Raw genomic sequence first — 14,404 nt, 5'->3', positions numbered from 1 at the left:
GCTGAGATCTGCGTCGGGCTGAAACTAGCAAAAACACTTGCGCTACGTCGGGTGTACGATAGGTCTTAAAACACACAAACTGATTTAAACGGTGAAATCTAAACACATCTCCATTATTACATTCAGAATCATTACAGACAGAAAGACGTCCAACACACACACACACACACAGAGACAGCACAAACCTTCCCCAGCATCCTGTTTCACTTCATCAGGTACAACGATGATAATAAAGAGACATGAGAATGACGGTCACTTTACTGTAATGTTATTGTATGTCAAATAAATGTAGAGCAGGGCTTTGATTTGATTGGCTGGTGAACGTGTGGGTGGGGTCAGCTAGTTTTCACAACTCCTCGTGACGATGAATCATGTTTAACACACGTGTTTAAGTGCAGACAGACTGTTGTTCTTCTCCATGTAATGGGTTGAGAAATATCTACAGGTTTACATGCATGTGTTGGGCAGACCCACAACCACACCCTCAATACAGCTGATTCAGGAGTGGGAGTGGCAACAGCTCAAGCCCCGCCTCCAGACTGTCATATCAGAATATATATTATTAGAGCTGATAAGTCATCGGTTCTGATGAGATAGAGAGCATTTTCATGACAAGAGCACACAGAGAGAGCCCAGAGATCACACACGTCACATTCACATCAAAACAAACACAGATGTGCACACACACCACCAAACCAAACACACGGCGTGATATTAAAGACATGAGATAGAGGCAAACAGCACTGCATGCCGTGCACACACAGCGGTCATGTGACAGCACAGGAAGGGCATCATGTCCTCATCATATCCTGTTCCTGTGTGGAGGAAGTGCCTCATGTTACTCACAGCTCTCCCGCTGTGCTGTTTCCAAGAGGACATTACCATGGTTACCAGCCTCAGTCTGAGGCGGACTTTGACTGACGGTCAAGGTCGGGGGTTCAGAGGTTGTGACCTTGACCTCCTCTAACCCCGACGCCCTGAGTGCCGCTAACAAAACAAGAAATCTGATGATCAGCACGGTCACAGGGACACCTGAACCTGACGTAATATCAACATTATCAATGTACACAGTTGTTGTGAATGTGGACACGGTGACCTTTGGTGCTGGGCCGTACACTCACCAGGAATGATGTCAGGTGGCCTCTTGGGTTTGATGATGAGTTTGGCTCCGCCCCCGAACACTGCGGCCCACATGCGGTTGTTGAGAGGATGAGCGGCCAGCCGGAAGAGCTCATTACCGGAGTGTGTGCCCAACCCGTGGATCAGCAGACTGAGGTACACCGCCACCACCGCCTCACACAACATGACGTTCAGATGCACATGATCATCTCCCTGAGCACAGGCTAACAGACTGAGCAGAGACGACACACCTGCACACACACAAGCGTCAGGGACTTCCTTTAGTCTTCACTGGACATGATCCTTTGTGAGGGATTGTTACCTGGCCACTGTGAAGGTGCAGAAGTGGGCGTGGCGTGTTCCTCAATACTCTCAGTGCGAAGTCTCCGCCTGTCGCTTAGTAACAGCCCCGAATACACCATCCCTGTGAACTGATTGGTCTCCGACTGACTGCTGAACACAGATCAGCAGAAGAGAGTGAGTGTGTGTGTGTGTGTGTGTGTGTGTGTGTGTGCGTGTGCGAGCGTGTGCGTGCGTGCGGGTACCTGTAGCTGTGGCTGTCACACAGTGATTGGTAGATACAAGCTGACAATGACGCCGCGAGAGTGTGTAGAGCGATCACCTGAACAACAGACACACATCATCAGAGAAACACACACACACACACAGAGTCAGCTTTTAAAGTGTGTGTGTGTCTCACCCGGTCGTCCACTACATGTGGGTGTGGCGGAGCCTCCATCTGTACGATGGTGTAGAGGATGTCGTGTATGTGGTTGCTGAGATGCAGGACGGGGTTGGCGATGACGGTTTTGGTGGGAGCGATGCTCGCTGACAGCAGGGGCAGAGTGGTGGGGAGAGGAAGTGGCGACTGAAGCTGCTTCACCGTCATTTCCTAAAAAACACACAAACAAACCCGGTAACAAACACACAGACGCAAGCCAACAAGAGCACACACGAGCCAGACGGAAGCCACGACACACCTGCTGTGATTCCTGCAGGAGGAAGAGCAGCTCCATCCTGACAGACGTCACTCCTCCACCTTTGGCTCCGTGCAGACTGCAGTAACTGAGGAAGACTCTGAGGAGAGCTTGGTTCTTCCTCAACCAGGCTTTCCTCCGCTCCGCATGAACCTGTTTGGCCTGCAGACGCCGGCGCTCCACGTGATGTCGCTCGTACGCTCCTGCATCACCCCGAATCTGTGTGTCGTCCAGATCAAGAGATCCATCTCCACCCCACTTCTCCAGCTGACCCACAGCCGTCTTCCCCTCAAACTGACACGTCACAACATACAATATCATCAACAGAATTTCACACTGGAAAAAATCGAGTCAAAATATCGAAGTCCCAGTGAAATAAAAAAATGACCATTCATATTTTTTCAAGAAATATTGCAGCGTTTATGCTAAATCTTATAATGCAGGTCATTTTCTTCTTCAAAACTCATGTGCCCTCGTAATCTTCATTGCGCCCTGAAATGACGGCGTGAGCATCCATCAACTCCTCCCCTTCACCTGTCAGTTGATGTTTTTATAGATCCAATCAATCGGCAGTGAAAAAACAAGCCACGCCCACTGATTTTCTCCTTTGAAATTCCTTTTCACTTGGAAATGCGTCAGAATACAGAAGTAAAAACGATCACAACTTCTGTTTCACAGGGACTTTAAATCAAGATACATTTACTTGACAAGAAAAGTGACCAAAGATCTTATATCGTTTACTGGGAAAGAAATCTGCCAATGGTATGAGAAAAATTAAGTTAGACCTTTTCCTCAAGTCCCTAATTCAAGTTTATTTTTCTCACCCCATTGGCAGATTCCTTCGCTTGGATGACGTTTCCTTAAGAAGGTTTACATTTTTGTACTGAAAACAAGACATAAATTCTTGGTAGGAATGGCATTTTCTGCACGGCATCACGTATAAAATCTTGACGGTAGCGTGACAGCTTTAAAATACACGCGTCACAACTGCCAGATGATTTTATTTACTTCTGAATAAACATGATGTTTGTCTACACAGAAAAATGGTAGCTTCATTTAAATAAAAAAAGTACATACAGACTCATGCACCGATGTAACAAAAATGTTTCTAGAATATGTAACAAACCTTGTAGTTGCAGATGTGATGCATGGCTTCAATCTCTTTCTCCAGCCAGTTATAGAGCTGAAAACGCAGCTTTCCTCCGTCCACCTCGTATCCCGTGGCCAGAGTCCTCAGTTCTGTCATGAGGATCTTCAGACAGGCTCTGAACTTCAGCTGTTCCGCGATCACGTCCACCTCCGACTCGCCCGCCGAGTCTTCACGCTGCAGGCCTGACGCTTTTTTCACTTCGTCTGGCTTCTTCATTGTCAGCCCACCCTCCTCATCCTCATCCTCCTCTTTATCTTCTCTCCCCCAGTCCAGCTGCAGACCATCATCCTCAGTTTTAACCAGCGGTTGACTCCAGTCCAGACCGGCGGACGGGTCCACTCCCCAGGCCGGAGCGCTCCAGTCCGCTTCTGCAGGCTTGCTTCCGTTCTCCTGCGGCTGCCCACCGCTGACGTTAGCCACGGACGAGCCTTTACTCAGAGAAGATGCTTTCTTGGTGACATTGGGGATCTTGGATAGGACCTCGAGGGCCAGGAGCGGGCAGCCCACTTTAAAGTGAGCATTAGCAGTGGTGAAGAAGAGCTTGCGCTCGATTAGGTTGATCTCGTAGGCGCTGCTGCGTTCAGATGTCGGACCGACTGTCGCGAGAGACAAGTCGGGCATGGCGAGATGCCGGCGAATGATAAGAGGATGTGTGCGTAAGTAGTTGTAGAAACTGAACACGACGGGGTTGCAGGATTTTATCAAGACGTCTGAAAGACAGAGAAACCACAAACTCAATCATATAAAAACAGGACACACCAAATACGACAGTAGGGTCTCAGAGATCCAGATCGCTGTCCTTTTTATTCTTCTTTGTGGGGTAAAGAACAGCACAAAAAACTTTTGATTTATTTATTCAGTTATTTCCTGTTTGTGTTGGCAATCAGTCAGTCCAATCTCTTACCACCGTGAGCTCGTGTTCCGTGTGTTTTTTTATTTGTCAGAATCTCACCGGGGTTCTCATCGTCTTCTTTATAGATCTGCTCCAGCAGTGTGTCCAGAGCTCTAGTGTAATCCTTCATGATCCAGTAAGCGATGCTCCTCAGGAACGGGTCGGGATGAAGTCTGGTGCAGGAGAACCCGCTGCCGTCTCGGTCACAGCCCAGAACTTTCTCATGCAGGATTCCTTTACAGGTGGATGAGCTCTCGTAATCCGCTTCGTAAAGACGAGCCACTATCATCGCAAGCTGAATGTCCTCCATCTTCTCCAGACACACCTACAAAACATGACAGACAGACAGAGATCAAGCTCAGGATCGCTTATATCATATGAAGTTTAAAGAAAACTGAATGCGTTCAGGACAATGATGACTTCATGCATTATAAAAATTTTTTTGCAATAAAAACATGAATGTTGTCCACAAAAGAACATTTCGGACATGTACGCAAACACCTTTAAAAGAGAAACGCTCAGTTGACCCTAAACTTCTGAACGGTTGTTAAAGGAAAATTATAATCAAATATTATGACCTCAGTTAGTGAATCTGGTATTTTCTCTCTATTAAAAAATAAAACTAAACATACAGAATCTGGTAGTGAAGCTCAAGCGTGTCTTTTTTACTTTTATTTACTCAAATCAAAGGTTTTGGAAACGTTGCTGTTCGTTGGAATCAAATCAAAATTTAATGAACATTTGAAATGTTGCCTCAAAGAAATTGTGAATTCAGTTTAAAGCACCATAATTATAATAATAAACAAAAATAAAAATTGATTGCAACATAAACCAACAAATTGTAAAATGACAAAAACACAAACCAAAATTGTTAAAACTAAAATGAATAACAAAAAATAATTGAGTAAAAATAAAAGCTAATTAAAAAAATATATCAAAAGTGTAATAGCTGTGGTCAGAAGTGAAGTGCTGTTATCGACTGTCTGGAGTTTATCTGTCATGTTTAGACTGAACTGAAACCCTCAGGGCTCAAACACTCGTGACGTCACACTAAAACCAGCAGTAGACTCATCAACTTCCACACGGTCAATACAAAAAACATCAGAGACCTCGATGGCATCTTTCAGGGATCCCGCCAGCAGAAAGAAGGCGGCCGACTGCTCAAAGCGCTGTTTCCCCAGAAGAGAAAAGGCATTCTTCAGAGCCGCTTTCCTCCAGCGGTCCTCGCTGAAGTTATGACTGAAAAACTGAGTCATCTTCTCATCGTGCTGAGACCTGCACACATCAGTCAATACACACTGAATAACATGACCGCATATGAGAAATGTGTTCACAGAATAAAGGTGATATACCTGAACAAACCCCAGAGCACTGCTTTCTTCTTCATAGCCAGATAAAAGAGAGCGGCGTCCAGCGGATCATTGTTCCTCTGAAACGCTACTTTAGCCACCTAACACACACACACACACACACACACACATAAGCATACCGGTAGTTATTAAAGACTATGAGAATCGGTTAGGGTAATGACAACAAAGGACTATTCATTAATAAGAAAAGAAACACTCATTTGTTTTCCACCGGATAATTGCAGCCAAAAAACATTTTAGTTGGCAGTACCGACACATTTACACAAAAGCTTTACTTTCAATAAAATATCTAATCGTATTCAATTAAAGTTAAGTTGTACCAAAATGGAGTGACTATTGTAATTTAGTCTTTTAGCAGAAGCTTTTACTCAAAGCGACTTACAGAGTCGCATAAGTGCAGTAATACTGGTCTCATATAGCCCACCGCAGTATACAGAGATCAAGTGTTTGTTTTAAATCAACTGAACTGAAACACACACATGAATGTGTTTTTTCCTTCCGCTCATTTTGGATTCATAAGTAAACCATGTGACCTTTATTCTTTAAATGAAGAATGAGTAAACAGCTCAAGCTTCATCACACACACTTGTCTTGCAGAACACTGCCATGCAAAGGCAGAAGACAGTAAGTGCACAGAGAGCAGCTCTGAGTCAGTGTTACCGAACATTCAATATTTGGAGTGATTTAGAAAAGTAATCAGAGGACGTTTTTAACTTTGACCTTGCTTGTGTTGTGTTGAATGTGTGTGTGTGTCTCACCTTCTCCACAATGCGTCTCAGTGTGTTTATGTTTCTGATCCACCAGCCGACGCCCACCGCTCGCAGCTCGGACCACTGCGGATCTCCCCTCTGCATGGCAGGAATCATGTTCAACATCTCTTCCTCCGCCTCCGAGTGGAACGCCCACGCAAAGTGACACGTGGACACACCTATAAGGTGTAAAACAGCATCACGTGTGTGTCCATGTGCATGCGTGTTTCAGAGTGTGTGTGTGTGTCTATTACCTTGATGCAGCAGCTGCAGCCTATAGAGGGGGGGCAGTGATGTCAACAGACAGGTGTGTAACCTCATGGCCAGCAGGTAACGTAACCCACACTCATCTAGAGAATCCCCACCTGCACAAACACACACAACACTGGGTTTAAATAAGACACACACACACACACCATCACTTCCAGGCACATCGCCTGTTAAAGACACAGATCACATGTGATCTATACATATTTAACAGCACACAAATACCAAATCATGATTTCAGAGAGTGGAATATCATGTATCATGGAGAACACAGTGTTACGTTTTACTGCTCAAGAGACTAAACAGATGTGAGCGACAGGTGACCGCTGACCCTCTCTTGTGAAGAATGCTAGTTGCATGAGATGCTGCCAGTGAGCTTTAGCGACAGGATTTCCGGTCGTATCTAGTTGTTTTGGCTTAACAACGTGCTCAGCAATGTATAGAGATCGCTGATATATTACTTTCTTCTATTTGACCTAAAAGACCCATATTTGCCGGACAAAAATGATCATTCCCCATACGACCGTGTTGTGTTATATGACCGGAAATAAGTCTGCTGACCCTAGCGTCCCAAAAGCTCACCAGTGACATCTTGTGCAACTAGCGAATTAACATCATTTTAGTATTGACTTTTTCAGAGTGAGCCATGAAGTAAATTGTATTTACATGCATAACATCTGTAATGGTGACATTTAATTTTTACAATTGTATTTATTTTGTGTCAGGGTATGTAAAAATACCATAAAAATAATTCTGGTTCCCCTGGTGGAGGCATATTATTATTGCTGCACTCCTGCTCTGTTCATGCAGATGGCATATGATCGCAATGGCCTTTTAAGCAAGTCAATGGCATCATTCTTCAGTACAGTTGTACAGATTGTGATTACTTTGACATGATATGAAGGCAGCATTCATTTTCAGATCATCCTTTTAATGTGGTACAGTAGCATTACTGTTTGTATGGTTTATTTTAATACATAAGAGATAGCTATACGATAAGATTGACTAGATATTCCAAACTGACTTGGTATACCTGTTTTAAAACAATCATTATTTCATTTAGCAGTTTTAGGTTTTGTGTGAGCAGGTAAACTCACCTGAGTACTGTTTATCTGTGGACCCCGCCACTTCAGCACTGGTGGTTGCAACCGTATCGGCGAGAGCCACAAGGAACATCTGCTCGAGACGCGTGAGACCCGGCAGACTGGAGTGCATGAGATGTGAAGACAGCACCTGCGCATGCTCGGGCCCAAAGTATGTGGGGCCGTACTGCGACAGGTTAATCACGCGAGACTTCTTCTCCGGTTTTTCTGCCGCAAAGCTCACAAAGTCATCAGTGGTGACGGTCTGAACCTGAAACAGATCAGAATACTGATCCTCCAACGGTTTCTGCATATCATGCTCCACCCCCTTTCCGGCTTTTCCCGCCTCCTCTCCAAGCTTGTAGGAGTTGTCCTGGTCAGCGGACAAAAGGGCGTACAGCGGAAGCGGGGGGATGGAGTTGATTTCGGTGTAATCCCGTCCCCCGTCCCGCCCAGCAACAATGGTATCTTTTGCCGTGCTGCCCGAAACGCTGATGGTTCTAGAAAGGTGTCTCCTGGCACCCCCCTCACCTGCCTCCACGTCTCGCACAACAGCAACTTCGCCAGCGATGCACTTCACCAGGTGAGCCAGGATGGCCTTGGCACGTTTGACCCGTCCCAGATCCATCAGCTCCAGCAGCTGGGTGGGATGGTACTGTGGGAGAGTGGGTGACAACAAATGAGCCGCCTCAAACAAGCCACCATCCTGAATCACCGCTGGGGGACGCAACGCATCGTCGATTCCGGCACTGCCCTCAAACACGCTCTTCGATCGCCCTCCACCCTCGTTTGACACAGAGACCAAACGACCTCCAACCGCATCTGGGGAGAAGATTCCGTCATCCTCAGAGCTGTCTGGTTTCTCGTCCTGCCTCCACTGAGCGTAGACATGCATCTCACAGTCCATGCCCACCACCAGGATGCCATCTCGTACCCAAGAAAGAGACACGGGAAGAGATGGAGTGCCGTCCACAGAGGAGACGAGGTGTACCGACCTCAGCAGCACCCAGCGAGAGCGAATGCCCTGCTTTATGCTGCCGCCCAGAGGCAGCGTGACCGCCATGCCGTCCTTGACCCCAGTCTGCTCGGTGACCACCCCCGAGATGCGTCCGTACATGAGGATATTAGATCCAACCCCTACAGTCAGGATGTGCGACCCATCCTCCTTCGACAGCCAGTCCAGATGCACAAAGTGTTTGATATTTGGGCTGTCTTTGCTGACGAAGAGATCTGACTTGCTGTACACGACCAAGTTGCTGTCGACGCTGACACGTGGGTCCAGCATTTTGGCAGGTTTGCTGAAATCGTCAAGGTGAATGGTCTGTTCCAGGACCCACTCAGATCCACCTGTCGACTCGCACTCGTAGATCGACACGAGCATGGAAAAGTCATGACACGCTCCTCCTTCGTTTCCAGACGACATCTGTTTGAACGATATGGCGAGTCTGCCTGTGTAGGAACAGCTGACCGCTACGGGCCGGCCGGCGACGGACACAGAGCTGTCGTTGTCTTCTTCTTCTTTTAATAAACTCCAGGGCTCCCAGCGATATGAACGCGTTTCCTCTGGGTTCGGTGCCGATGGATCCACTTCCACCCCACAGTGCCAGAATCTGACACGCCCGTCAGAACAGGTGGTCACGATCAGGTACGGTGCCAAACACACCGGGTAGATGGACGAGGAGCTCAGATGACCTTTGAAAGCACACAAACACGCACAGCTTATGTCAAACAGCACAACAATATTTCAAGACAATAACCAAAACTTGTCACCCCCTAATGTTAAGGTCACATGACCGGACAAATATCACTCACTCATCTCTAGAACATCAAAGCGAACTGGGATTCAGTCGGCAATATATAAACACAACATAACTCTTGTTCTGTTCCTTTAATATCAGGTTACCTGTATTTTTTTTACATAAGTAACACACGTATGAAGTCATACCAGCAGAGGGCGTGGCTCTGATAAGCTCCACTCCCAGGGGCAGGTCTAATCGCTGACTGTAGACCAGTTTAGAGGTCAGGATGAGTTTGCTGGCAGACTGTAGGTTGGCAGAAGATGAGGAGCGGGGCAGTGCACTATGACCTGGACTGATGTCAGGAGACGAGTCAGCGTTCATCTGACTCACAGGAACCGTCAGTTGGTTCTGGAAGACGCTGTCACTCACAGGCTCATCTGCAGTAGACAGCAATTACCATTATTTTACATTTCATTAAAGAATTGCGTTCCGATCACACACAATCCCACAGATTATGAAATCCGTCATCGTATTGATCCTCACCCAAACACGCCTGCACAGAGCGCAGATGAAGATGCCACATCTGTAACACTGAGTTACCACTCGCATCCTTCTCTATCACCACCAGAAAGAACTTCTCTGAGAAGGGAGGAGGCTCATACTCTACAACACAACACAAAACGTGAAAATCAAAACAAAATTCTCCCAATCAAACATAACATATAAACCCGACTTCATGTGTTTAACATTCAAGAGATTTAAGAAGCAAAGTTTCTGTAACCTTCTGCAGAGGGGAAAGTGTTTGTGTTAAAGTCGGGAATGTCTTCGTGTGGTTTATATCCCAGAATAAAATCCTCCTGGAACACGTGAAGCAGCTGTGTGATTGACCCACACTGCGGAAACAAACACACAACATTTACTACACATCACAAACAAGTATTCACACATGCTCATATATAAAAGACCAACACACGACATATATCCAGTGAACTCATTGTGTTTTGAGGAGACACAGACAGACAGAGTTTGAGAGGAGTAGGTATGACCTGGTTGGTGATGATGTCCAGCTCTATGATGCAGCCGGGTCGGGCGGTGGACTGCTGACTCACTATATTGAACACTTCACCCACCAATTTCTACAACAAACCAGACATCACCACACATGAGACATTTCATCATGCTGAAACATTTCATTACAGTTCAGAGTTTTCCAGAACAACTCACAGAAGTCTCTGGATCTGACAGCTCATCCAACAGTTTACGGGCGTCCACCACGGCCTGATACAGACGCAGATTCTTACCGTCAGATGCCACGAAGCATGCGCTTGCCGAGTTACAGTACGTTCCTGATAGAGAAAAACACAAACATTTATTATAGTTAATAGTCCACATTATACCAGCATATCACAGGCAGTGATAGATCCATCTGCTACACTGACCCGTAAGATCAACAGAGATTTGGAATTTGTTACCGTGGCTTGAATAAATGTGAATTTTGATTCACTAATCTAAATGTCTCTCAAATTATGTTAAACTGACCGAGCACTGAGCTGGGGATGAGAGTTGGCAGCCAGGCCACATTGGAGAAGGCAGAGGTGTGGAGCGAGTTTATTCGTGCCAGTTCAGACACGCCCCCCGTGCAGGACAGCGGCCCGATGTGATCAACCCTCCACAGGATCAGCTCGCTGTAGATAGCGTTCGGGTCGTGGAACGTGCGCGTGGCCGCATTTCGCTGCTGTTTGCGCGGGAAGCCTCTCATTGGCCGGGCAGCCTGCAGAGCCACGCCCCCGTTCTGATCGCCGTCCAAGCTTCCAGGCCCAGAGAGCGGAGTCAACAGGGCGTTGTGATGCGATGAAGTCAGCAGCAAGGGAAGCACGGTGTGACAGGCCAAATCGTTGAGGTGGAAACGGTGTCCACAGTATCGGAACTTGTGCGAGACCATGAGCACGTTGGAAAAGGCGGACTTCTCAGCAAACGTGATGGCCCACTGGTTGAGTGATCCATCCACGTGTTTGGATACCATCATGACGGCAGGGCCGATGACAGCGGCGAGAGAATGTCCGAGAGCAGCGAGGCCGGCAGATGCTGACGCGCTCTGAGGAACACGCCGCTCGCTTCTCTTCTCCACCAGACCGGCGCAGCTCTCTCGCTCCGCGAACGTGCACGCGTACATCATGACGTTCTTACTTAGAGAGTTGGCATCACCTGTGGGGAACGCCACCGGGATACGAGAGGAGAACGATACCTGAAAAGCAACATCAAATAGCATTGTTACAATTGTGAGGCGCTTGTCGCAACATTTTAGGGTAACAACAACCGTTATTACTCCATTACTAATATATGTCAATCAATATTTCATATCCATTAGACCTGCTGTGTTTGGTGCATTATGCAGTAAGAAACGTTTGCATGGTCGAACTGTTTCGCTCAAGTCCTACCTGAACCTGTCTGAATATGCCGGGGATGAACTCATCCAGATACTTGACATGCCAGACAAGGAAGGACCCGTCGTTGGGGTGGATGGTGAAGAGCATGTCGGGACTCTTGTTCCACTCCAGGATGAGACCCTCCAGCTTACGATCCAGCAGAACTGAGGGCAGAGGAACACTGCTGCTCGAACCAGGAGACGAGGCTTTAGTGCTGTTCTCCTGATCGCCCTCCTCGTGCTCCGATGAGCCTTTTTCAGACATCTCATCCAGATCTAACACAGAGCACATCATATTAAACAGACTACACCGTCAGTCAGATTGCCGCACACATAACACGTCAAGTGTCCGTACCAAAGTCAGACTTGGCGCTGGTGTCCTGCTCGAAGTCGTCTGCACTCGGTTCCAGGTGCTGCTCAGAAAGTTTGCGCAGTTGTTGCATGAACAGGTCCATTGAGGTGGTGAAGCTCAGATCTTTATTATTCAACCAGTGAACCACAAACCCTTCCTCAGAGAAGAGTCCGGATCCAGCCAGGGCTGCTGGGATATCTGATGACAGAGAGTCCGTCACCACACTGTCTATGCGTGCGCAGACGTCTGTGTATATGTGTACGCACCTGTGTTCGGGTTGATGCTGGCGGAGATGTGGAAGTGGCAGAGGGCGTTGGCGAGGTTTGAGATGTGCCGGTGGGTTTCGTGAGAGCCCAGCTGACTCGGAAGAAGCTCGGTGTGGGCGACCAGGGCGGATGATCTCCTCCGGCCCCTGCGCAGATGCTTGAGGTGATGGATCGACTGAACACAGACGCAAACTGTTATCACTCCAGAATTCATAAGAAATACTGTGAAAAACTCTCTGCCGGGAAAATTGGGCAGGACATATTCCATGACTCCACCCCATTTTAAAATAGCCAATAGCATTTGGTTTATCTCAGACGCAGAAAGATCAGTATTGGCTGATGTGACAGACTTTAACTTTTGAATATTTTTATCTTGAATATATGAATGTTGTCAATGTTTTGAGGCGTAATTGTTTCATGTAGCATATTCACACTAAAAGCCACAAAACAAGAATGTTTTGGTCTCGAGCAGCAACCTTACAGTCTCTCTCGTCATGGAAGTGACTTAAACTGCAATTCATTGACTGGCCTCTAGAGACTAGCTCCAAAATGGAGCAGAATCTCATTGAGCCCCATGTTAAAATGCTCAACATTACAGCAGAAAAAACATGTTTACAGCCTCGTACTAAAAACATTTTGTCTGTGAGGGGTGAATTTTTTCATTTAAATTATGTATAGCCTTCAAATTCTGCATTAAGGGGCGTGGCCACCTGAGTGACAAGTGGTTTCACAAACCAGGCACCTCAGCTCCACCTACGTACCGCCTCTTTGCCCATTTTCAATTATCCGGGAATGCCAAGATAGCGACGACTGGCTCCTCCCAATTTTCATGGTCACTACATCCATGTTTTATACAGTCTATGGTTTTAATGTCGCGGGAACACCTCTATCATGTGTTACTGACCTCCAGAGCATGCTGTATCTTGTCTTTCTGAGCGATGTTTGGCACCGATGAACTGACACTGGTGCTGTTCTCTGAGATCTGTCCTCCCAGCAGACTGTCTTCAGGGAGAAGAGTCTCGCTCCACACTCGACAGATACCGTCTGCACACGAAGTCAACAACACGTTGCACACCGAGCCCCTGCAACACACACACGCGCAAAGATCAGAGACCAGACTCATGACATCAGACGTCATGAGAGAAATCATCAGTGTCTGACGCACCTGGGCATGTATTTACTGGTCTTCCTCCAGGAGAAACCAGTGACTGTTCGAGGATGAGCCAGATACACGAATGAAAAATGAACCGCCCATGCTTTTTTATCAGACAAGTCTGGCATCACCACAGATGACTTCCAGCCTGTGGTCGGGTACCACACCTTCAGCAGACAGTCATCCTGAGAGACAGACAGAGGTGTGGTGTTTCACACTTGCAGAAAGGTGTAAATCAAATTCTTTTCTTGATCAAAAATGCTGACAAAAAACAGATGAAAAAAAGAACAGTGTTCATCTGAAGTAACCCAGATAGCACAGGTACATCTGTAAGATATCTGCTGAAGATCCGAAGATCAGAGATGTAGGGCAGATGAGCAAAAGACGTCTTGCAGATGAAAATGCAGATATTAAATAGATGCTTGATTCATTTCTCCATAAACCAGCGAGTTATGAACTTAAATTATCGTTGAATTTAAATCACCTCACTGCTTTTTTAGTCGCTTAAAAATCTATGTAGTTTTGCTTGTTATTGTTAAGGTTGTGTATGAGATTAAGCTTCATGTAAGAAATCGTGCTGGGACTAGGGTTGGGAATCAAAATTCGATTCCAATTCTGGAATCAGATCCATAAGAAAGGAATCGGATCCTTTTAAAGATTTTTACATTTCGATTCCACGTCACATAATTTTCACGTAATCTGTCAGCCTGATATGTGAGGACCTTCCGCTCGAATACTGAAAGTCAGTTCACACGATGGACCGTGGAAGGCGCTCTAAAGTGTGGCTGCATTTTGCGAAATCACAGAAAGACTAAGTGTAAGCTAAGTGTAATTATTGTGACAAACTATTATGTTGCAAGATG

At 46.5% G+C, this 14,404-nt stretch overlaps 1 protein-coding gene across 1 annotated transcript in view; it reads right to left on the bottom strand.

The window, feature by feature from the left end:
* Positions 1-14,404, bottom strand: part of dmxl2 (Dmx-like 2) — a 33,067-nt gene that overhangs the window by 6,198 nt on the left and 12,465 nt on the right. The window contains exons 7-31 of the mRNA XM_079465332.1: positions 13,554-13,726; positions 13,293-13,470; positions 12,389-12,563; positions 12,126-12,320; positions 11,784-12,046; positions 10,885-11,590; positions 10,570-10,691; positions 10,392-10,481; positions 10,127-10,238; positions 9,889-10,008; positions 9,552-9,782; positions 7,622-9,298; positions 6,512-6,622; positions 6,267-6,436; positions 5,491-5,588; positions 5,248-5,413; positions 4,199-4,463; positions 3,223-3,956; positions 2,100-2,390; positions 1,820-2,011; positions 1,665-1,741; positions 1,442-1,572; positions 1,122-1,370; positions 892-1,038; positions 763-815 (exon numbers count right to left, since the gene is read on the bottom strand). Of these exons, the coding sequence (XP_079321458.1) occupies positions 763-815; positions 892-1,038; positions 1,122-1,370; positions 1,442-1,572; positions 1,665-1,741; positions 1,820-2,011; positions 2,100-2,390; positions 3,223-3,956; positions 4,199-4,463; positions 5,248-5,413; positions 5,491-5,588; positions 6,267-6,436; positions 6,512-6,622; positions 7,622-9,298; positions 9,552-9,782; positions 9,889-10,008; positions 10,127-10,238; positions 10,392-10,481; positions 10,570-10,691; positions 10,885-11,590; positions 11,784-12,046; positions 12,126-12,320; positions 12,389-12,563; positions 13,293-13,470; positions 13,554-13,726 (6,726 nt within the window). The remainder of the gene's footprint in view (positions 1-762; positions 816-891; positions 1,039-1,121; positions 1,371-1,441; positions 1,573-1,664; positions 1,742-1,819; positions 2,012-2,099; positions 2,391-3,222; positions 3,957-4,198; positions 4,464-5,247; positions 5,414-5,490; positions 5,589-6,266; positions 6,437-6,511; positions 6,623-7,621; positions 9,299-9,551; positions 9,783-9,888; positions 10,009-10,126; positions 10,239-10,391; positions 10,482-10,569; positions 10,692-10,884; positions 11,591-11,783; positions 12,047-12,125; positions 12,321-12,388; positions 12,564-13,292; positions 13,471-13,553; positions 13,727-14,404) is intronic.

This window comes from Barbatula barbatula, assembly GCF_947034865.1.
Source record: "Barbatula barbatula genome assembly, chromosome: 10".
Taxonomy (NCBI): Eukaryota; Metazoa; Chordata; class Actinopteri; order Cypriniformes; family Nemacheilidae; genus Barbatula; species Barbatula barbatula.
This window is presented reverse-complemented; position numbering and strand designations above follow the sequence as displayed.